Here is a 23,336-nt window from a genome sequence, read left to right on the forward strand (position 1 = left end):
TACAGCATTGTTCTAATTCCAGGTGCTACTAATGCTGTAATTACTAAAACTAGCATTGCTATTAAGCAATTTGCAACCTTAGCTTTTTTTTTTTTTTTTTTTCCCCTCTCCAAGTTTATATAGAGCAGAGATCAGTTCCAAAGCACTTAATAAAGTGTGGTACAGAGAATTATGCTGAGGGCCATGGGCTTACTTTCTCAGCTACTCCATTGCCACAGACCCCTCCCAGTATGCTAAATTATCTTCCCATTAACTGTTGCTAGAAGAGCTAGTCAAGATCAATATTATTTCACAGGTTGTTTCTAAAACACTATACTCACAAAAATATAAAAATAAAACAAATCCACAATACAATACTAAGTAGTATAATTGTCACAATATTAAATGCTAGTCTTTTTAAAAATGGTCTCTCTCCCCTCACATTTTCTAGAACATTAATGCATTGTCTTCATTAAGAAAAAAGCCTCAAACCCAGGATTCTCTTCTTCATATCTCTGCTTCCAAGTCACCGTGTGGCTAGTCCAAACAGTGATTCAACAGTAATTTCTATAGTGGCATTGCACTGTTTAACAGTTATGATGTTTTTATTGCATGATTAATAAATAGAATAGAAATGACAAAAGAAAGTTTTTATTTCAGCAACTTCTCAACAGTAGCAAGAAAAATGAGGAAAATGGAGCACAGAGTTTATTTGTATTTACTAATGCTTTCCTCTAGTTTACTTTGGAGATAGAATTCCTCTTTGTTCTTGTCTTAGCAATTCAAAATTCTTCAAACAATTTGTTAGAATTTTAAGATGAGCTAAGTCATGAGTATAAACTAGCTCCCAGTTTAAAAACATTCTGTCAAGTGCTCCTATCAGGACTTGTTCAGTTCAATGAATGATTTTTAAGCATTTTAAACGTCAATACTTTGTTAAGCAGACACAGTAATCAGATAAATAATATTTCTAACATCAGTACAAACTTCATATACAAAACCTTTTCAGAATTCTTCTGAAAAAGAGTCTTCAGTTGATAAAAATAAACTCTATTAGTTACCCTGGCAATCAGACAGGCGTAACCAGCATCCAATCACAAGATAATGTCTCTGCTGTGATGGGATTTAGTTCCTTTTCTCCTTTCACATTCATCCATAGGAGCACATACATTGCCAAGCAAATACGTGGCCATATAGATGCATTCAAAAAAGTCTTTTAGAGGACCTGCCAGAAATTGCAAATCCATAGTTTTAGTTATAGAAACAGGTAACTGGATCCAGAGTTTTAACAAGATGCACACACGAAGACCATCATTTCCGGAATCGTTTAAAAAGTGGATGGATGTGTTTATTTGTAGATGCCTTACTCCGAGATGTGTGGTATTCCATATAAACTGTGTCATCTGCTCCTGACAGAGAGCTCATTGTGCCTGTACGACGTGACACCTATAGGAAAGGGGAGAAACAGGTGATTAATGTGTGATTACATTGATCAGCTCAAACCTACTGATCCCCTAGTTACGGGGCAGCACTATTCATTTACTGACCTCAACACCAAAAGCCTTTGAAATTTTTTTCTTAAAGAACTTCTACAAAGAAAGTCACTGCCCACCACTCACTCTAAGTTTATAGACTTTAAACAGTGCCCCTGTGGCATAGAGAATCTGGGACACGATTCAAGGATCACAAGGATCACAAGAGGGTATGTATGTGCTCTGACATATGCCTATCTTAAAAGTGTTTTAAAATATTCCTTGCTTGTGACTGAAAAGATGAACTTCAAAATCTGCAACAATAGATGGGTCATCATCTTCAAATACGATGAGGCAGGACGAGAATTCTGTTTGTCTAACTTCCTTCTAGTGCCCAACAAATGAATTAACAGCCAAGTACTAATACAGCTTAAAAACATTTTCCAATGTTTCACAAAGATATTAAGGCATCAATGATGTCATCACATTCAGAATTAAAATGGGATGGTTCAGTTCTGCAGCATACGTGGTTATCATTTTCAGAGCATTTTTCATTACCTGAACTGACTTTGAACCATACTCTCCAGCAACTACCTCCTCTTCAGCATCTAGGTCAGATGCTTGCAGGACTTTCTGGAGAAGCTGCTGCTGTTCTTCTTTGGATGAAAATGACAGTTCTTCTTCTTCCATGCCTGCAAGTTTTGTTATTACCTAAGAAACAAAGCAAAGTACAAGGTAGGGATTCTCATTCTTTGAGTGTTGGTGCTCAAAACTAAGAGAAGGCATCCTGCTGAAAATGCCTTGAACTGTTATTACCTGTGGTGGGAGTGCAAGTGTACCCCCCACCCTATTATGTACCCCCGTTATGTTCTGGCTAGAAATGCGAAATACAAACCTCTCTCCTTCTTAAAAAAGGCAGTTCTGGACAGAGAGTGTCAGCTGAACAACTTCCATACCAGCTTGATCAGGAACTTTACTGAAAGTTAACTTCATGCTGCAGGCTGTAGGTTTGTCTAGTTATGATTCAGTAAATTCTTTACTATGTAAACACAGTAAATTCTTCATTCCTAGGGTGGTAAGGCACTGGAACAGGTTGCCCAGAGAAGCTGTGGATGCCCCATCCCTGGATGTGTTCAAGGCCACACTGGATGGGGCTTTGGGCGACCTTGTCTAGTGAGAGGTGTCCCTTCCCATAGCAGGGGGTTAGAATTAAATAATGTTTAACATTCCTTCCAGCCCCAACTGTTACATGAACTAGTACTTTATAGTTCATAAAATTTATCCATTAGCTTTCCAGGCACTAAGAATTTTAGCATAAATATTTATGAATATGGGCAAAAAAAATTAACATTAAGATTCCCAATCAGTTGTTGAGAGACAAAACAGCAATCTGCAACTAAACAGCAGCAGCATAGCAAAACGACTCTTTCAATTTTGTGTCTAAGCACACAAAAATAAAGTGGGTGTTATGTTAGTTCTTTTCAAAATTCCTAGTAAATCATTTGATAATCATGGATGCAGGGCACATGCCATCTACTGGCAATATAGTGCCATATATTTCATTAATTGAAAATTCTCCTTTTCTGAAGAATTGTAAAGCTCTCAAGTTTCTGTTATGAAGCATGAGAATAGGCAGCTTGCTTTCTTAAGCAAGTTATTTTGAACACTTCACAAGAATTTTTCCCGCAGTTAAATGTGTTCTGGTAAGCATACATTTATACATGAGAATCCCACTTTTCCCACCATGTTTCCATCCTGAAGACACTTTGAGACATTCAAATTCAGCCATTTCCTTCAATTATCTAGTGCTTTCCCTCCTCATTCTCCTTTTACAGTTCATCTAGAGTCAGCAGAATTAGAAAGTAATTACATCAGTAATCTGGGCTGCATCTGATCTCAAAGACTGATAAAACAACAGAAATACAGCTTAAGGCAAAACAAATTCACATTAGACACAAAGCAGTGTTTTTGAAAAACAGAGAAAATGGAAATACTAGTATGACCAATCCATGTTGTGGGCTGCTGTCAACGGCAATTTTTAAATCAAAAATGGATGTCTGAAAAAGTCTAGTTTTAAGAATCCAATCAGGGAAGTAATCCATCCTATTACATGGTCAAATTAACACTGTTGTCTCTCTTGTTGTTTAAGAAGCACATGTGCTATAACCATCTCAAATCTAAAATGGAGTCACGAGAAGCAATTTTAAATTGCATTAGCCTGTTTCCAGTTGTTGCAAAACAGTGCTAACATGATTCACAGAACGGAAAGAATTCCCACTGCATCATAATTTTTTTAAGCAGCTCATCAGATGCCAAGTTTTAAGTGATCCCCAGGTCTTTGATATAGTATACTAATACTTCTGGTATTGGTTTAAAATTCAAATATATCCCACATTCAACCTCAAAACCACAACACAGTAAAAAACTAAACTTTGGTTAGCTAAAGAAAAATCTTTTAAATAATTAAGACTCCAAGTAGCAAATTGTGATGACAAGGCTCTATTTAAGAAGCAAAGACAAAATGTGTGACTTAGCAAACAAATATTAATCTAGTTCTCTTTTTTGGTGAAAGGCAGAGAATGGAGCTATTGAAAGATTAAAAGAAGAAAGTAAATCCTAGAAGAAAAGCGCAAACTGTTACCTTCTTAAGGCAGTACTGAATTTTTAGTAAGGTTGAGCATTAGGAACAAAAATTACAAAGGAGAAGATATCAGCACTGAAATAATTACCTAAAGATGAGGTAGAGTCATGATGGCAAACATCTGCTGGGAATGACATATACACAGCTGATCCTGGCTTGTAATGAAGAAACACAATAGATGGTTTCTTCAAGTTTCTTCCAGCCCTGCTCTTGTTTGATGCCAGCTATGACTAAGGCTTAAACTTTGGCAAACAGAAGAAAAATAGATATTCTAACATTTTGTTACTCAACTGCAAATAAAGAACACTCCAGGACTGGTCAGCTAAAATGTTGCTTCAGACACTCACAGCTGCCACTTGTAATACTTTACTCCCATACCAACTCAAAGCTCCCAGAAGTAGGTCTTCCTTGCAAAATACAAACCCTCTATTTTAACTCCTTATTTCGTTACATCATCCAAGGCATTCAAATATAAGCAAAGGGATTTCTCTGAACATTTTGGCTATAGCTACATAGATACAGTTTTAAGTAGCTGCAGCTAACCGATCTGCAATTTTGACAAAGTATATTCACTCCAAAGCAAAACAAGGCTTTTACCTCTAAAGACTGTGACATCTGTTTCAGCTCCTTAAAGCTCTCCTTAATGGGGGCACTGATTACAAGGCAGTTTACTTTGGGGTGGCTGCAGTTCAGTTTTTACCCACAGAGATATCCCACAGTGCACATATGCCTCACAAAAATAAAGATCTTCAACAGCTAGGGTCAAGTGCAATCCAGCAGAGGCTGCTTGCTCTCTCACCTGGTGCAATTCTTGCAGGATTCTTCAACATCATAAGCTAGAGCTCATTTCCTAAAGGCACGTATGGGAACCCTATCTTTTACTTCTCAGCCATGTTTCTTGGAAGAAGCGTTTTTGGGAATGCTACTAATAAGAGCAGTGAAACTCCAGTTGTAAAGGAATAAATATACTTGAAAGCAAGGGCTATCATGAGACACTGTTGCCTCTAACAAACAAAGAGATGAGCATATAGCATAGCCTGCAGATTAAAATAAAAATTATAGGCCTTGGGCTCTATAAAATCGAGGAACTTTGGTGGAATGAGATTTTATGTCTGGAGGAAGATGACATATCTATGTACATAATACACTGAAGTACAAAGGGTGCACAAATTTCAGGGTTTCCTTGGAAGACAGGGCTTGTGCCTACTGGCTGCAGCAGCTAGTTTTTGACAGGACAGACAGTGCTGTAACTGTATCTAATTTGATGTCTCACTATCACTGTATCCAAGAGAGGACACACTTTGGAGCTTGTTGACTACCCTAGCCAATGAAACAACAATCAAGAGAACAATCTTGAAAGTCAGATGGTTTGAAGAGTATCCTTACAGGTCATCACACATCTAAAAATATAAAAATAAGAAGAGAGGAAACAACACATGACTGGAGAAATGAGATGGTGTTAAGTCCTTTATGAAAGGACTCGAGGAGAAACTTCTGACTTACAGTCATGGCTCTGTTATGTAGTCAACACTGAAAATCTTCTCCATTTTGAGGACTACATATTAGCTGTAGGTAGGAAGATTTCTACTCCCCAGTTAGTTTTTTTCCAAAGTAAATTCTGTCATTTCTTCACCAATCAACATTCAACATAGCCATTTTGGATTTGGGTGATATACTTCAGAACGAAGTGCAGAGAACATTATTTGTGATTTGTGATGCTTTGGAAATTTTCTCAATAGCTGCTGGCCACCAAAACATGACCAACCATCAACAATATTTAATGTACAAGTAGTATGATAATATACTAATAAGAGGCCTGCATGGATGGACAGCTGAAGAGGATGAGCATAAACCAACCACACAAGTGAAGTTCTGCCTCACTCCCCTGCACCTACTTGGTCTGAAGTTAGAATACTGACCTTCCTAGAAGTTGTATTAAACTACTTGTATCTACCCTCACAGTAATATAGATGAAAAAACAACACTGGAACAGTTTTTGCCTGCAAGCAAAACCTTCATTAATACATTCCGCAACAGGAGTTCTCAAGTATTTGACCTAGTAGTAAAATGAAAGAATATGAATATATGAATATGAAAGCATGGAACCTGCTTTGGGCTGGGGGTTGGATCTGATGATCTCTTGAGGTCCCTTCCAACCCCTACAATTCTGTGGTTTGTGAATGTTATATATGTATAGTAAACAGAAGGGATGAGTTACCTTGAAGCTGTAGCCTTGATCTACAAGAAACCGTTGTCGCTTGGTTGAATATGCCATTTCCTGAGTGTCTTGGGACACAAGAGAATAAAAAAAGGCATTGTATTCCTCTGCAACCATGCCTAGGAGACAAAGACATCAAATGATTAATTCCATCTGGAACACTGTAACCAAGAAAAAAAAAGGACTAAACAGTAAAACCAGGTGTTTAAATAAGCCATCTCTCCACAAAATCAATTTGTAAAGTTTATTTTAAAGACAAACTGCACCCAAACCATAAATAGATCGACAAAGCATATCACATGGAAATTCCCACTCTTGTTCTTAGTAACTTGAGCAAGGGTTAAGGGGAAAAAACTGGAAAAAGAACTTTAGACTATCACAGTTATGCTGGTACTCCAAGAAGAACCTGCTTCTTTGCTATGCTAGACAAAGTAAAAGATAAAATTCTTTACATAACAGACTTGCAAATAAGTAGTAAAAAGTCAAAACAAGGATTTTAATACACATCCAAAAGCTGAATGTAAAATACAAAGAAAAACTTTTATCAATGTAAACCAGAGTTAGCAGTCTTAGGATAAACCAGCCTGTGCACCTTTTAACATCAACATTTTTTTTTTTAAGGCAAACAAAAACAACCTTGAAGTTGTTATATCTCTTACCTAAACAGCACTAGGTACTCTTTTAAAAAACAAGGTCTCACCGAGACTTTGTTAATTCACTAACACAGGTTTTGTATGCATCTTCAAACAAAGCCTCAGCAGTAAGTACAAACTGCACATAAAATAACTGTGTATGTAGATTTCAAGTGCAAGTACAAATTGTTTTAAGAATAATTTTTATTTATAAAAAGCTCTTTATGTTTTGCAAAACCACAATTATTTGTAAAACAAATCCCATTTTAAAAAGAAAATAGTCAGCATGCATTCAAAATGTGCTTTCCAGACATTTTCTTTTAGAGTAACACAATTTTTCTAAAACAATCTCATGCTAAGGGAATTATCAAGGAATGAAAAACTGAAAGAAGAACTAAAGAGAAAAAAGTTAATTTTCCTTCAGATTTTTAGTGTTTCTAACTCAAAGCATTACTCTCCCAAAAAACACTTAATTTTCCTTCACTGATGTACAGACATACACTCTTTGAAAAAAAAAACAAAAAACAAACAAACAAAAAACACAAGGTCAATATAAAGAACTATCATGAATATCCAGTTTCTATGTGATTCTCCCATTTCTTCTCTGTAATCCAGAAAAAGAACGAACAAAATCAGCAAGGTTTAAAAAGGGATATAGGAAGGCTGGACCAAATGAAGGGCTTTCTGAGAAAAGCAGCAGCAGAGTTATTTATCTTAAGTGAATCCATTTTAAATGGTTTTGGCTCCAGCCCAACAGCTCTGTAACACTGGCATGTTGGTAAGCAGAAAAAAAGCATTAAGGCCCATAGTAAAACCTCATTCTTTCCTGAAAATGACTTACGGCTTTACTGTTTAAATAAGTACCCATGACTTCTGCCTGAAGATTTAATGTGAACCAGGCAAGTCCCAGGGTCTGTCGTGTTTCTGGCATTTAGCTCCATTCAACAAAAAGAGCCTTTGCTGAACGGTACCAAGACAACACTGCAGAGAGTGCTTTGGCAGGAAGAAAATTATAGGTATAAGCAAGTCTGTGTAAGGGCAAGAAAGTCAGATTTCCTAAACGACACAAAAACAGAGGTAAAAAACAAAACCCCTACCCTGCTTACAAGAGTCATTTTTCCAGATAGACAAACACAGAACTATGAATAATTTCACTCTCCAGCTGACAGTTACAGCCTCCACTAAATTATGACTGCTTCCCTAGTGAATACTCACTCTTTCTAAAATAAGTGCTAACAGGCTGTGACATAAACCAACTTTCAAACTTATTACCACCTTGTACAAGAGAACTCTTGAAGCAGAACCACTTTTGCCTGGAGCTACTTTTTAACTTGTCTTGGGAAGATATAAACTGAAATACAGCAGATTAAGCATTCCTTGTTTAACAGCTAATGGAACAGCCTTAAGTCAGTGTCTGTTAGGAAACATTCAGTTCATCAAGTCAACCAGAAATTCATGTCTAAGAAACAGTTCTCCTTAGTTCCACACAAACTGAAACATAAAAAAAAAAGTGACAGAAGCACCCCACTACCACCTTCCCAATAATATTCCTCAAACTAAAAATGGATGGGAGTCATCAGTCAGATTTCCAGTAACCAAAGATGCGATTCCTAAAACCCTGCCTACACAAAAGTTTAAATCCTACCGACCTTCTGCTTATCCATCACAAAAATGAAAAAGTCAGTACAATCAGACAGTTTTCTAGGTGATCTCTACTGACTGACTCTAGAAGCCACCATAAAGAATTAATTTCACAGCCTCATTACAACAAAATGAACCACGGTTCAACAGAAGCGGACAACATCTATCCCTTTTTCAGACAAAGTTTTTCCATTGTGGTGGCTTTCTATTTATTTGTTCTCAATGAGAGCAATTGCTTGACAACTTGCACTTAACCTAAACCACACCAAACCAGCAGGCTGGTTACAACTGGTTTATACAAACCTGCTAGTGACTAACAACTGTGCTAAAATGCTGGACAGGAAGCCCACCTGAAAAACTTCTACTGAAAAAGCTGCCTACTACATCTTTTAATCAATCGTATCACTGTCAGTCAGGCTGCTTGAGCCACCTACTGCAAGCATTGGAGCTAACACCAGCCAGAAATCCTCCTGTCTCTCATGTCAGCAGAGCTCACTGGCACTTCAACTACAGGGGAAGAACTCCACAGATACCCCAGACAAATAGCTTTGCAGTTTACAATTTACTTATCCTCTAGAATCCCCCAGTCGTTAAAGGCCAGAATCAAATAATAGCAACAATACTTGTTTTATGGTCATACAATATATTCAAAATCCACAAATTTTGAAAAAAAAAAATAAATCATCATGAGTTCTGGCTCCAGAAACATTGAATGCTTCTACTGATATTACGCATATTTGACAAAGCTAATTTTAAGTTGTTAAAAGTGAAACAAAAATTGGGAAAAAAACTCAAGAGTTATTCTGGCAACAGTGAAACAACATTATAATGGAAGGGCAAAAAAGACGTGAGAAAATATTTAAGAAAATACATTTCTGGCTGGAAAGAAAGGAAAGAAAATATGATGCAAGTGAAAGACAGGGTGGCATCTATATTATTGTCAAAAAAACCTCTCCCATGTGATCTCAACCTAACAGCTTATTTATGATGACACAGTTTATTTTGTTTACGTTTCAGTATTCCATTTAAACTGAATAATTACTTAAATGCTAAACAGAGCCTAAGAACTATCTCATTTACCTTTTTTGGCTCTCAGCACTCGCCCCAGTCTTTGAGCCTCCTGTCTTCGAGACCCACCATGGGATGAAATCTGAATCAGAACATTGGCTTCTGGTAGATCGAAGGACGTATCCCCTACCTACAACACAGAAGCAGTCTCTGAGCAGCATCTTATATTTATATGCAGGTTTCATAAACAAAGACTGAGTACAAAGTACACCTTTGTTACCTGCAATACAAAGATGGCCAATGCACAACGTGCATATATAACTTGCTCTTAAATAAAGTTCACTCTGAAAATGGATACAATAACACACTAAGTCCTCAATTACCTTGGAAATGAAAATAGTGTTGATTTTTGGATTGTGCTTGAAGTTTTGTAGAATTTGCATTCTTTCTCCTTGTGCAGTAGGACCATATATATAGGGTCTGGAAAAAAAGAAAAAAAAAAACGACAAAACAAACCACAGAACAAAGGCAAATTAAACCAAATCAAGGTTTCTAAGTCATTTCTTCACAAAGATACCACAACAGGAAGCACAGAACACATTTGAACTGATAAAAGAATAGACCACATTTCGATACAGCTTACAGTTTGCTTTTAGCTTGTTGGGACGTTTATGGCAGCTATCCAGCTTGTGGAACCCTTTACAACAACCCAGCCTGCCAGAAATAAATTCTGGTAGTTACAAATGTTTTGCAATTATGTGCACCAGTGAAGCTGTAGATGAGACCGAATACATGTACTAGGCCTACATGAAAGACTAGAGGCAGCTGTTAAAATAAAAGACGTTTTCCTCAAATCTACTGAGTTAGCACATTAACAGCTGCAACCTTTGCTTCCTATTTAAACACTTGAAAATCCATGCTTCTCTAACAATTCACTTCCTTCAAACATTTTATCGCTTCACTGGGATCCCACAGCTGTTCGGGGTGGGTGAAGTCCCAGAGCATCAGAGGTACCTGCCTACAACACAGAAGCAGTTTACAACACAGGAAAAAAAGGGGAAGGTGTCATTCTTTGTTTTATCCACAAATTGGCTTTGAGAGGAAAAAAAGGAAAAAAGCATTAATTCTTAATTGTCTCTACCAGATGGATCCTAAAGTACAGGGATGCCAGCAATTCAGGGCCCAAATACCAGGTTAGGTTCAAGGCCAATGCTTTTGCCATACATCTCCCAAGCAAAACAAAACTAAAGTGCTACACATCACAGCAAACTGAAAAAGCCAAGAACAGCCTTTAACAAGCTCTCATATGTGGTACTCAGCAAAAAAGGAAGCATGGCATGGACTAAATAAAACAATGTTGACAACGAATTAGCAAATATTTCAACCAGAAACTGTAAAACTGATATTGTAATTTTAAATTTCCTCCAATGCACTCTGGTTGAACCTGTTATCTCATCTGTGCCCCAAACTGGGTGCCAAAAATGAGCGTTGTGGTTTAACACCACACCACCACCTACTCACTCTCCCCACAGTGGGATGGAGGAGAGAATCAGTGGGCAGAAGTGAGCAAACTCATAGGTTTCATACAGGTTTTGAGGAGAACAAAACAAACGAACACACAAAGAGAAACAAAACCAAGAAGAACAAGTGAAGTAAAATTCAATGGCTCACCACCAGCCAACCAATATCCAGGCAGCCCCCAAGCAACTGCAGCCCTGGCACACTTCTCCTGCTCAGCTTTTAGTGCTGAGCAGGACACCCATCCTGTGGTCCACAGCACCCCTGTGGCCAGCCTGGGCCAGCTGCCTCGGCTGCGTCCCCCCCAGCTGCCGCACCCCCAGCCTCCTCGGTTGGTGGGGCAGCGTGAGAAACAGAACAGACCTCAATTCCGTGAAAACACTGCTCTGCAACAACTAAAACATCATCATTGTATTATCAACACTATCTTTATCAGAAATACAAACATAGCACCATACAAGCTACTAGGAAGAAAATTTAAATTAAGCACAGAATAACCTGAAGTGCTTGGCTATCAGTCCTCCATTTTAAGCCCCACCATCCCTGCACCCTACTTCACCATAACTAAGACGCATCTAAGTACTTTCCAGAACACAGAACGTGCAGCGCTAGATTGATTTTTTTTTTTTTAAATGAAACCTTTCATTTCCTATAAAAAGGTGTTTGAGGGATCTATAAAGATGCCTCTCCCATATTTTGACATATTGTTAAAACTACACAAGGACAGTCCTTCAAAAACAGCCATTTAAATATATTAACAGCACCAGTAAAAAATAAACAGCCCAAGTTATACAACTCTCGATGAATGACTCATGACAGTAAAAGCTGGCCAAGCAAATTTGAATTCCATGGCCCCAGAAGTTATAGACAAACTAATTCCTGTCATGTGCATGGCCTTTCCCTGCCAGTACCAAAGGAACACGTGGGGGTCTAGGAGAACGGGCACAGGGGCGTCATTAAAACACTCTCACACTCATCTAGCACTGCAACTGTCCTTTCCTTTTAACATGTCTCTGTAAACTGGAACTCCATACATGATGCGTGGAAAGGAGAACTGAGTCAAGAACGTGAAAAGCAAGTACCTAATATTTCTTCAACTAATTCTGCTGCCATACTTCTACAGCATCTACCCCATTTAAAAACTGTTGTACTATTTAGCAAGCACCCCCTCCCTGTATGTGTCCTTGTTAAAGGCTCTTTTTCTGTGGTGCACTGAACGCTGCTAGCGACATTCCAGAGGCATCATTATAGCTAATCTCTGTCCAGACAGATTTAAAAAATGATGAAAGAGACCACGGGTGTTGGAATTCATCCAGCACTATTAGCTCTGCTCTTTGATGCCACAGTAAGCCAGCACAACATGGCTGTTAAACTACCATCAGTAAAAACTGAGCAGAAATTTTGGAAAGTGTAAGGAGATTCATTTGTGGCTTTGCTAAGTACTACTGAAATTCCTAGACATGAAATCATATGGTCAACATGCACCACAGCTTCCGGCAAAATTTTATTTGGGCTCTTCACAGAAAGGACAAGGCCAGCTTCTGTGCCTATTTTCACCAAAGTACAAAAAAATAAGGTTCTCTCTTTTGTTTAAAAAAAGTTTAAGACCTTTTGAGAACCTGAACAAGAAGGACATGGGCTCCAAAAGATCTTGAAAGATCCAGAGAGTGTTCATTTGAAACTGTCCCTCCCAGATCATAGCTTCCCCTGCCTCTCTATTATAGAAAGAGTTCTGTTAACTTTTTTAAGAAGCCCCCTGATTTTGCCCACCAGCTAGTAATAATGGAAAATGGAGAAATACTAAGTCATTCACAGTGAACTTGCATGAAAACTCCTCTGAGCCAAATGCTAATCAGAGATTCTTTTCAAACTGTTCTACATTGGAATAACATCGTAATGCCAGAGAAGAGCCTCCTGAATTCTTTTCTATATAAAAGGATTGGAGTTAAATCAAAAAATTACAATAAATGTCTAGAGGTGACTGAAATCTGTGAGATTATGAGATAACTTTCCAGAAAGAAGAAAAACAACAGTGCCATCACTGGTTGGGAACACTTACTTTCCAAGCCTAATTGCATACTCCTTCAGTGCAAACACATTGTCAGCAAAAACGATGATTTTGTCATTCCGTCGCTCATGAAACTTAATCAGGAATTGGCAGGCTCGGAACTTATTTGGGTTCATGGTGTAGAGCAGTATCCGTTTCTTTGTTTTGATGGCTACATATTCTCGATAAAATTCAGGTGACATTGGGCACCAAACCTAGAATTAGAAAACATACACAGAGTAACCCCCAGTTATTTTTTGTATCCCAGAGGGAATTTAAAAGATATTGGGGGTTGATAATACATGAAAGCTTTCTGTACAGTGCAGATCACAAATCTTAATACAGTAACTTCTGTACTAAAAGGGTGAAAGGTACAGGCTGTGGCACTGTGACCACAACAGGAACAGGCAGGGGACCGACTGGAACAGGACTGGAAAAAAGTTGTTTCACACCTGGTAGTTTCACTGAATGCTACCACATATTAGAAAGCAAGTATTAAGGGAACGAACTTTGTATAATCTCCCTGCCACTGCAGTCAACGCCTTTTCCCTAAAAATTCACTTTCATCCATATTCTGAAAACCTAAAGACACATTTAGTCTTCATTACAGAACAAAACTGTATGAACAAGTTTTTTACTTTAACAGACTGCAGCTATTTATGTAACTGCTGCTCTCTCTTCTGGCACCGTGAAAGAGTCATACCTGCAGTGGCCATGCCCTGCCTAATCAGACAGCAGCACTGCCCTCTCTTGTCACCTGGCAAGAACTGCACTTACAGAGTGAGCTAGACATCTTGCAAGGCTATGGAGAATAGCTGGTAAGAGATGCTACTTCTCTATAGCATGCCAAGGAGATCCAAACAAATAAGCAATGCAGCTGTGCATGTATTAGTATTTTCCAGACATCAATTTTTTTTTGTTTTGATTCTCTGCTTTAGCAATATCTCAGAGTATTATTTCAAAACATTGGCCTTAAGAATATCAATTTACATGTCATTCAGGAGAAAGGCAACACAGACTTTACTTTTCAGTGTCTCAATATTAGTTATACTGAACAATACCTAAACTTTGAACATTATTAATTAAGTTTTTCTTTTTAATTATTAATTTTAATTTATCAATAGTTAATTAATAAAATAATAAAAATAATTAATTTAATGATAAAAATATCAATTTATTAATTTTAAATTAAATTTAAATTTCATGGACTGAGAGAAATCACGTTGGTGGTGGAATTAACCAAAGTACCTTAACACTGTCAGATCTGAATTTGCAGACCAATTATTCTCCTTTCCACCTAGATACTTTCTAGATACTCTTTCTTTGCATTCTATTACTTTTAAAAAGTACATAAGCTCCACTACCCCTGGTTTGCACAAAGTCCAAAAGGAAAACAATGGACTCACATGAGAAAGTAGCAGATACTGCTGCTACAAGTCAGTTTGGTTTATTTTTCCTTTACTTTAATTGACTGATCATATTAATAACCTTGGATATTATACGTAATAAATATGTAAAAATACAACCAATTGCTTTCATAAATTATCTGTAATGTACTGTAGCTCCAGTACATTTATCACAGCTAGTAATCTTCGTAATAATCTTTGTACTTTAGTAGGCAAGAGACTGGAAATCCAATCCACTTACTTGTGGATTTTATTTTTTAAGAAATGCTATCTCATGTGGAAGACCCCCCATGATTCTACACTATAAGGACAATAATGAACAATTATGAAGATGTTTTCCTACCAGTTGACACTAGTATTCCAGTTATAAGGTTTTGATGATAATCGAGAGTGACCCAGAAAGGATAAAAAGGAATAAATTCTGCATCTTTTCTCCCACTCACTATGGGAGTTAGGAAGAATTAAATGAAACTAGCCAAGACAGGTTTGAAATAAAATAAAATACAAAAAATGTACACTAATCCAGGTAAAAATCAAGAGAGAGTTAAGCTATGAAACTCTACCATAGCAAGTTGTGGCTGCTAAAACTCTCCTTCTATTCAGTGGGAGACCAGAAGAGATCATGAAAAAGAAACCCACTGAGGGTTACGCAGGTATCAGTTATAGCTCATAAATGATCGAAGGCTTGGAGAGGTATCAGAAGAAACAGATACACCTGCCCTGTTCTTATACTCTTCTCTAAGTATCTTTACAATTAGTAGAGACAATATATTAAACAAGACCTTTAGTCTGACTCAGAAAGGCTACTTTAACATTCTGCCTGTATGAAAGGTTTCCACTTACCTGATACCAGATTTTTATCTCATCCATTTGTTGGAAAGACTAGAGGTCACACACTATTATATTGAAAAGAAATAGCAAGAGCAAATTTCATGTTTTCCATTTTCACCCTCATGCCTTAAGGCTTGAAATAAGCAGCTGTTTTCTTATTTGTAAGCTTTCTACTGTCCTTCTTTGTTAAATAATTTTCCTCAATAGACTACAGACTACCAGCTGAAGTCTCTATTAAAAGCAGCTTCAAGCATACTACCTGACCAACACCACACTGAACTGAGCTTAACATATGAAATCGAATCAGACAACGTGACTGCCGCCTGCAAAGTGGGTCTACAATTCTGCAGCTGCTGCTCACATTCCTGAATACTGAACTGGGGACAGCCGATCAAGCACGACGATGCCTGAAGAGAAACAGTGCTGAAGTCATGCTACTGGATTTGCAATGTGTTCATATTGACCAGTGACAGCCTTGCTTGAGCTACAGAACAAGTGAAATAAATACTTAATTCTATAGTTGTTCCCCCCTAAAAAAAGGAAAAAAAAAAGGTTATGAACATATTAAATATATACTGGTAGTACTGAAAAGCAGAGCATCACCTCAGCACACTGCACTTTAGCAATGTAGCCACTGTTCTGCAGCTCCATCCAGTTGGCTTCATAGAGCTTTGGTCCGATCAGGAAGTTCAGGTCAACAATTTTATCATCTTCTCTGACCAGGGTAGCAGTCAGTCCCAGTTTACAGTGGGCTTGTACAATAGTGAGCACACGTCTGAACATTTTTGCTAAGAAACATAAGACAAATTTTCTGTTTGAGAGCAACAAATTTTCTTTCCTAAACGGATTTAGAATACAAGTCCTGCAATTAAAAAAAAAAAAAAAACTCCACTCCTGAACACAAAGCAAGTACAACATTAGGAAATATCACCCCATTTCACATACACTTCTAACAGTATTCTGTGCTACAGCAACACTTTAAACTGATTGCTGCTTCAGTTCACACCCTCAACATACAGTGAAAATCCCAGTAAACCTTCTGGCATTTGTATTACTTTCTGTTTCCCAAAAAGAAACATAATATATTCAGAGAGGTTACATGACTTACCTAACATCATGTAGTATTTCACAGAAAGATCTGTGACACGAGGACTCTTGGCTGACTTTGCCAAATTCAGGACTAATATATGGCAGAATTACTTATCTTTGGCATTGCTACAAATCCTGTGATTGCAGAGTTTGTAGACACAGGAAGTGCTGTATCTTTTTTTTTTTTTATGAAATGAAGAAAGAACAAGAGTGAAAGAACTGGAGCAGCAATATGCTACTTTGTTAAAATGGCAGGTATCTCTATCATTTCAACAAAGACCAAATTATTCAAATTATACCATGACAGCAAGGTGGAGCAGTTATCAGAATCCTGGGTGGTACTTTTAGCCAGGATTATCCCAGACACTTTAATGCTACATTGTTGCTTTCCAATAACATAGATCTGAATTACATAGTAACTTCAAATACAACAGCTATTTCTGGACATTAATAGTTACCTGTATTTTATGGAATAGAAATAGGTATTAAAAGCTAAGCCTACAGTGCAATGACATCTCAAAAGCAAAGAAAGCAGAAGTACTTCTGTCCTATTCCTGAGGAGAGTACCACCATCTACATAACAAATTTGTCTACAACAAAATTCTATAAATTTAAGTATCTTAGCAATCAGTTTGTCACCCTATGCCAAAGGAGAAGGCATGTGTGTACTGTACTACCGTTATAGAGAATGAAGTGGCTAGTTTGAAGGATTAAAAAAAATAATAAAAAAAATCAATGGTCAGCTAAACTCTGTAGCATCAGACAAAAAGCAAATTAGAACAAAGCAGTTTACTTGTTTAAGTCTCAAAACCCTATGACACAGGTCTACACACTATCATGAGAAACATAGCAAAAAAAAAAATCCCATAATCTTCCATATGAGCAACGAAACTTTAATAACAGCATATATAGCACGAGGGGTTTGTACACCATTTCCTTACCAGGGATAGTATGCACTTCATCAAGTATCATAAGGCCCCACTCTTGACTTTTAAGCCACTCCATTACTCTCTCTGCTTCCCAGGATCTCTTAGTCGTGTGTCCCAGCATGGAGTATGTGCTGATAGCAACAGAACAGCCAATGGGCTTGTCTTTGGCATCAGAGGTGAACCGACATATCTGGCTGTCATCGATGGTGGACCACATCTTGAATTGGGCTTTCCACTGCTCTACAGACACAGCAGAATTGCCAAGGACCAGACACCGCTTGCGGACTGTACAGGCAGCTGTCACACCAACGAGGGACTTGCCAGCACCTGTAGGGGAGGAGGAGGGACACTCATCATTCACCTCACTGACAGCACTGCAAGAAAAAGAGGGAAGGGAAATAGGAAAACAGAGGATATGAAATCATATAAGGGCAAAGTTTTCACTGTTTCTGTAGTATACCAGTCTTAAAGAATGAACTCTCTTTGGTAAGAACATCTGGATTGCCCCATCCTCGCAGCTTTCTCAAGTAAATCACTGTAATCTTTGCTTTTGCCATAGAAGCTTTCTATGCTTTCTTCCTTTCAAAAGCAGGTTAAATTCCAGGTGGCCACAGAAAGCTTCTGGTAGGTGTCATCTCCGCCACTGCCCCTGCCAGCTATGCCCATCCCACCACAGAGCAAGTCCTTCCATCTCTCCATTCCTCATCCCTTCCACACTCTTTCAGGCCCTCACCTTACCTCCTGTGCCTGCCCTCTACCTCCAATACCGAGGGCACTGCCAAGCAGTCTCCTGTTTTTCTCCTGTTTTCTACTTCTTCTACAGCTTCCCGTGAGCTGTCCCAACCCTCACGTTCCTCCTTTCTTTCCCAAACTGCCCTGGTCCAGAACCTGTCTGTGCAGGCCCTCTTCATGCCACTGCTTGTGTTCCCAGTTCCCCCCAGGCTCCTTATTCCTACCTAAAGGACACGTTATTCCAGCACCAGCCATTTTTTATTTCACTGGAAGACCAGCAGAGCTGACTCAGAGGGCACAGTGAAAGCATTAACATTAACCTAACTTATCATAACCACAAAACAATTCTTTGGTCACTACAGGGAAAACTGACAGCACTGCTGAGCGCACATCTGAGAGCTCTACTTACTGGGCTCTCTCTCACCACTGTCTCATCACCCGCTAGCTGAAAACCAACAGGACTCTGCATACTGGTTCTCAGAACAGTCCCCAGTACTGTTTGAAACCTAAGCAGTCATCATCAGATTTAGAAGTTACTTTATTACAGGCAAACAAAGAGCAAAACCCCCAAGGAACAAAACCCCTAAATAACTTAGGCATTTACCACATGGCAAGACAATAACACCAGATCTGGCTCGCCCATTTCCAAACATCTTCCTTAGGCTTTTCTCTTGATAGGGTCTGAGGACAGCTGTAGGTTTCAGATCTATGTTAATATCAGGATTCACAGAATCATTTCTGAAATCATATTCTGCCAGCAAAGGGTACTCCAAATGGATACAACGCTTCTGAAGTTCTTCAATCATCTCCTGAGGAGGAGACAAAGCTTCAGATGGTAAATTCTCCACATCTGAATTATTTTTCTTTTTTCTAAACAACCACTGATTGCATAGTACCAGGTGAAGTTACATTTATCTTTTATGCTCATGAAGTCTGCAAGGGTTAAAGTTCATTTCAAAAACTTCATTTGTGACCACCCCCGTGCCCCTCAAACATTTTAAGTAACAGTCCATACTAGAGAGAACTATTTAGACAGATGGAAGTACATGACGCATTAATCTCAGATGTGTTGTTTATCCGGCAGTGACTCAACTACACCCTGAAGTCCTGCACAAAGAGCTCAGTAACAGACACAAAAGGTTCTGTGTGTTACATGGAAGGACCTACCAAAGCTGCACAGCTGTCAAAAGGAAAATCTTCATACCCTTGCAATGCAGTTACTGCACCACAATGACAAGTTGATTCAATCACCAAGAGTTGTGTTTTTTCTTCTTAGTAAATATTTTGGTTATTAAAAAGTTCTCTTTTTGTTATTTCTGTTTTGCCCAGTAAGACGTCATTACAATCACCAAGTCCAGGAAGCAACTAGAATAAAGTTACAAAAGCTCTCTGAAGGTCAAGCCAGGACCGTGCTCTACTCTCCAGCCATTCATCTCAAGCTTTGAGAGCAGAACCACCAAGAGTTCCTTCTGTAAGTATGAATCATCTAGAAAAAAGTTCTGAAACCAACAGCAGATTTGGCAGATCTGCTCCCCACTGAGTTCTCCCTTGTCTCGCACAGAGCAGCATCGAGCTGCATGCAGTGGGAACCTCCCTCAGCTCCTGGAAGCCTCACTAGCTTGTGAGCACTGCCCTTCTGGGCAGGGAAGGAACCATGTGCAGTCTGCCTCCCTCTGTAATGAAAACGAAGATCCTAACAATTTGGAAGGTGAAAGGAAAGAAATGTTATCACCTTCCAACGATCTCTGCCACCAAACAAAGAGGCACTGTACTTTATATGAAGTTCTCACACTTATTTGTGAGTCCCAGGCACATCCCTCAAACCTACAAATGCTACCAGACAGAAGTACTCGCACCTGCTTGACTTCAAAGGATACTGTCTGTGTTTCCTCCTCCTCCTCCTCATCTTTATCCATCTGCTCATAGAACTCAAATAAGTCAGCTGGAACATCTGGCTTGTTCTGAGCATCCGCTCCTTGTGATGTGGATGGACCAAAGCCACCTTCACTGGATTTAGAAATCTGAAATAGAAAGGAATTCTCACCTAAGGGATCTGTAGGAGATGCTCCCCCCACACAGATTGAAGCAGAGCTGATTAACGAGGCACAGAGCATTGCTGACAGAACTGAAAGTGACTGCTGACACAACAAGCACAATAATCACTCCAAGCTACTTAATAATTTATCCAATGTTAGTTCAATTGCTTTAAAACATGCCACACGTACCGCTGATTTACTGGTGAATGTCTCTGTAATGAGCTCCGTTTCTTCACCTTCAGCATTTCTCAGGCGACAGTCCTTAATAACATGGTCTTGCAGAAGCTGCTGAATGACATCAGGATGGGTACTTTCCACAAAATATCTAAAAGGAAAGAACAAAGAAAAACATCTGGATGAACTAATCAACAGAATCATACATAGGAAGAGGGGCACAGATGCTTAGATCTACAGCTCTCCCAGATGCATTCTCAAGTACCCCGTGTTAGGGGAGGGAATTAAAATAAATAAATAAATAAAAAATTATGACAATCTGAAGTTTTAGAAGACGCCTCACACCAAAAGCATCACGTACTTTCATGTTATCTACCCTGGTCAGATGATCTCACCTTAAGATGATCTGAAAACCTTAAGGATATAGGAGAATATTGTAGGTCCAAGCAAAAAAAGAAACATGCCAGAACAGAAAATTTGTATCCTACATTTAACAATGTAATGATAGCCACCAGTAGCTCAGGACCAACTGAAATCATTAACAAACGAATTAAACTTTCAACAACTAAAATCATGACCCTTTATGAACACATGTACACACACAGCTGGGAGCTGTAAAAATCCACACGCACTAAGACCACAGCCATTCATGCACAGCTGTGCAACTGGAAGACTTCTTCCACAATGCCAATGCAAAGAGCCACTTACCTGTTGTGTTTCAGCACCAGCTTCACCTTCCCATAGCTGACAGTGCACAGCTGCAAACAGACGAGAGCAGTCATTAGGAACACGCCAAACAGTGACTCTAGCAACAGATGTATTCCTTGTAGCAGTACAGCAGCCTTACCTTGATAAACTGAATTATTCCATCCGGGACACCAGTCTTGCTCAGCTTCTGTAAGTACTCAGTGATGTCGCTGGTCTGCAAGCCGACGCTGACAGCAGCATAGAGGGAGTAAGCAGTCAGCTTGTACTCATGAATGTGGGTTGGTCTGCACACGGGCTCGGCAATGGCAACCAAGAAATCCTGCGCGTATTTGTAAACCGGAGAGAAGGCTTCCAGAAAGATATGGCCATCGGGAGCCTACGGAAACACAAGGACATGCTGAGGGTGCGCCAGTGGTACTTGAGGAAAATAAGGTCTTTCCTATAGAGCAGCCATTATGATACAGAGAGACTCCACTACTCAGGTGATAATGTATTTATGTTTCACAAATACATATTTACCCTAAGAATTTACCCTTCTATAGCATGGAAAACAAACCTTCCAGATTGACAAAGTTTTCCCAGATTAACAGCATGGGTGTTTTTCCCTCATAGTAACCAGTAAAGATTGGGCTTCTTGCTCTGAGCCAAGACAAGTTTCCAGCCCCATTCCCCCAGCACAGAATCACAGAATGTATCCTGAGTTAGAAGGGACCCACAAGGATCATCAAGTTCAACTCCTGGCACCACACAGGTCTAACCAAAAATTCAGACCATGTGATTACACACACAGTCCAAATGCTTCTTAAACTCCACCAAGCTCGGTGCAGTGACTGCTTCCCTGGGGAGCCTGTTCCAGTGTCCAAATACCCTCTTGGTGAGCAAGACGTCTTCCTGATGTCCAGCCTGAACCTCCCTTATCTCAGCTTGGCACCATTCCCTCAGGTCCTATCACTGGTGACTACACAGAACAGATCGCTGCCTGCCCCTCCACTCCCCCTCCTGAGGAAGCTGTAGGCTGCGGTCAGGTCCAGTTTCACACCCTTGTTGTGCTGTGCTGCCCGGCTCTCGCTGTGAGCCCCCTCCCCCCGAAACACCGTCCCCGGCCCTCCCGCCCCGCACCTACCACCCAGAGCGGCCGCGAGGCGTGGTCGGCCTTGAGCGGCATCTGCAGCCGGTAGTCCTTGGCGCCGTACTCGTCCAGCTTGCTGCCGCCGTCCTCCACCTGCTTCCCGGCGGCCGACGGCACCGCCTCCTGCGGCTCCCGGCCCGCGGCCTCGTCCTCATCGTCCTCGTCCTCCTCCGCGTGCCGCCGCTTCGACTTCTTCTTCTCTGCGGGGCGCAGCGGTCAGAGCCGGCCCTGCCCTGCCCCTGCCCTCCCTGCCCTTCCCCTCCCTGCCCTTCCCCTTCCCCTTCCCGTCCCCCCGCTCACCGCGCTCCTTCCTGCCCATGGCCGCCGCTCAGCGCCCCCCGCGCCGGCACCCGGGTCCCGGCCGCCGCTGCCGCCGCCGCCGCCACCAGCCTCTGCGTCACTTCCGCCGCGCGGGAGAGGCGCCGCCGTACGACGCGCGGCCGGGGGAGGGGCGGGGGCAGCGCCGCCATGGCTGAGGGGGCGGGCGGGGGGGGTTGGAGGGGGAGGTTGATTTATTTTTTCTTTTCTTTTTAATATTAATACAAAACCCTTAGGCACACGGCTGTCTCCACAGTGTTTTAATATATTTCTGAGTACAATTCGTGTCTGATTCTGGAAACACAAATACATTTTGAATGGTTAAAAGCAAAAAATTAAAAAGTTTTGGTACAATTTTGGTATCTTTTGGTACCCATCTTTGGCTATTGTTTTAACTTGAACATGTCTTTACTACCTATGTGCACTTCTGCAAAAGCCATGCTTATTACATCACGTAGAAGCGATGGTTGATCTGGACTGGTTCTCCTGCTTACCCCAGGCATATATTCCATGAATATAGAGTGTCCTTTCTGGTGGGTCTCTCAAGGAGCCATAATGCTGAACAATTCTTTCATGCAGCAGATTTTTCAGCAGCTGAATCTCACATTCAAATGCATTTACTTCCTACGAGGAAAAAAGCAAACAAGATTTACCGTGGTCATTCAGTAATATTAAAATAATGTCCTGGATTTTGATTTCATTTTTCTTAAGCAGAGCAGTATGCACTGCTGTTCTGAAAGGGTATGTAAACTAAGTAACAAAACACTCTTGGAGATTATGTAAAGTTTTTTACTTTACACATTTTGTAATCAGAAAATAACACCATTA

At 39.8% G+C, this 23,336-nt stretch overlaps 1 protein-coding gene across 2 annotated transcripts; it reads right to left on the minus strand.

The window, feature by feature from the left end:
* Positions 1 to 648: 648 nt before the first annotated feature.
* On the minus strand, positions 649 to 22,555 carry ERCC3 (ERCC excision repair 3, TFIIH core complex helicase subunit). 2 transcript variants are annotated; one of them, XM_032190030.1, is made up of 15 exons: positions 22,491 to 22,555; positions 22,185 to 22,390; positions 21,201 to 21,437; positions 21,062 to 21,111; positions 20,369 to 20,504; positions 20,000 to 20,164; positions 18,748 to 18,952; positions 17,424 to 17,738; positions 15,997 to 16,181; positions 13,169 to 13,371; positions 9,975 to 10,071; positions 9,664 to 9,781; positions 6,311 to 6,429; positions 2,010 to 2,162; positions 649 to 1,425 (listed from the first exon to the last, which is right to left on the minus strand). In XM_032190030.1, exons 1-15 carry the CDS (start codon positions 22,507 to 22,509, stop codon positions 1,291 to 1,293), a joined length of 2,343 nt encoding a protein of 780 aa, XP_032045921.1. In that variant the 5' UTR covers positions 22,510 to 22,555; the 3' UTR covers positions 649 to 1,290. The 2 variants fall into 2 exon arrangements, with proteins under 2 accessions (XP_032045921.1, XP_032045922.1); XM_032190031.1 differs by having other exon boundaries at positions 22,185 to 22,385; positions 22,491 to 22,537.
* Between the last annotated feature and the right edge of the window lie 781 nt (positions 22,556 to 23,336).

The sequence above is a fragment of the Aythya fuligula genome, chromosome 6 (genome assembly GCF_009819795.1).
Source record: "Aythya fuligula isolate bAytFul2 chromosome 6, bAytFul2.pri, whole genome shotgun sequence".
In the NCBI taxonomy this organism is placed as follows: Eukaryota; Metazoa; Chordata; class Aves; order Anseriformes; family Anatidae; genus Aythya; species Aythya fuligula.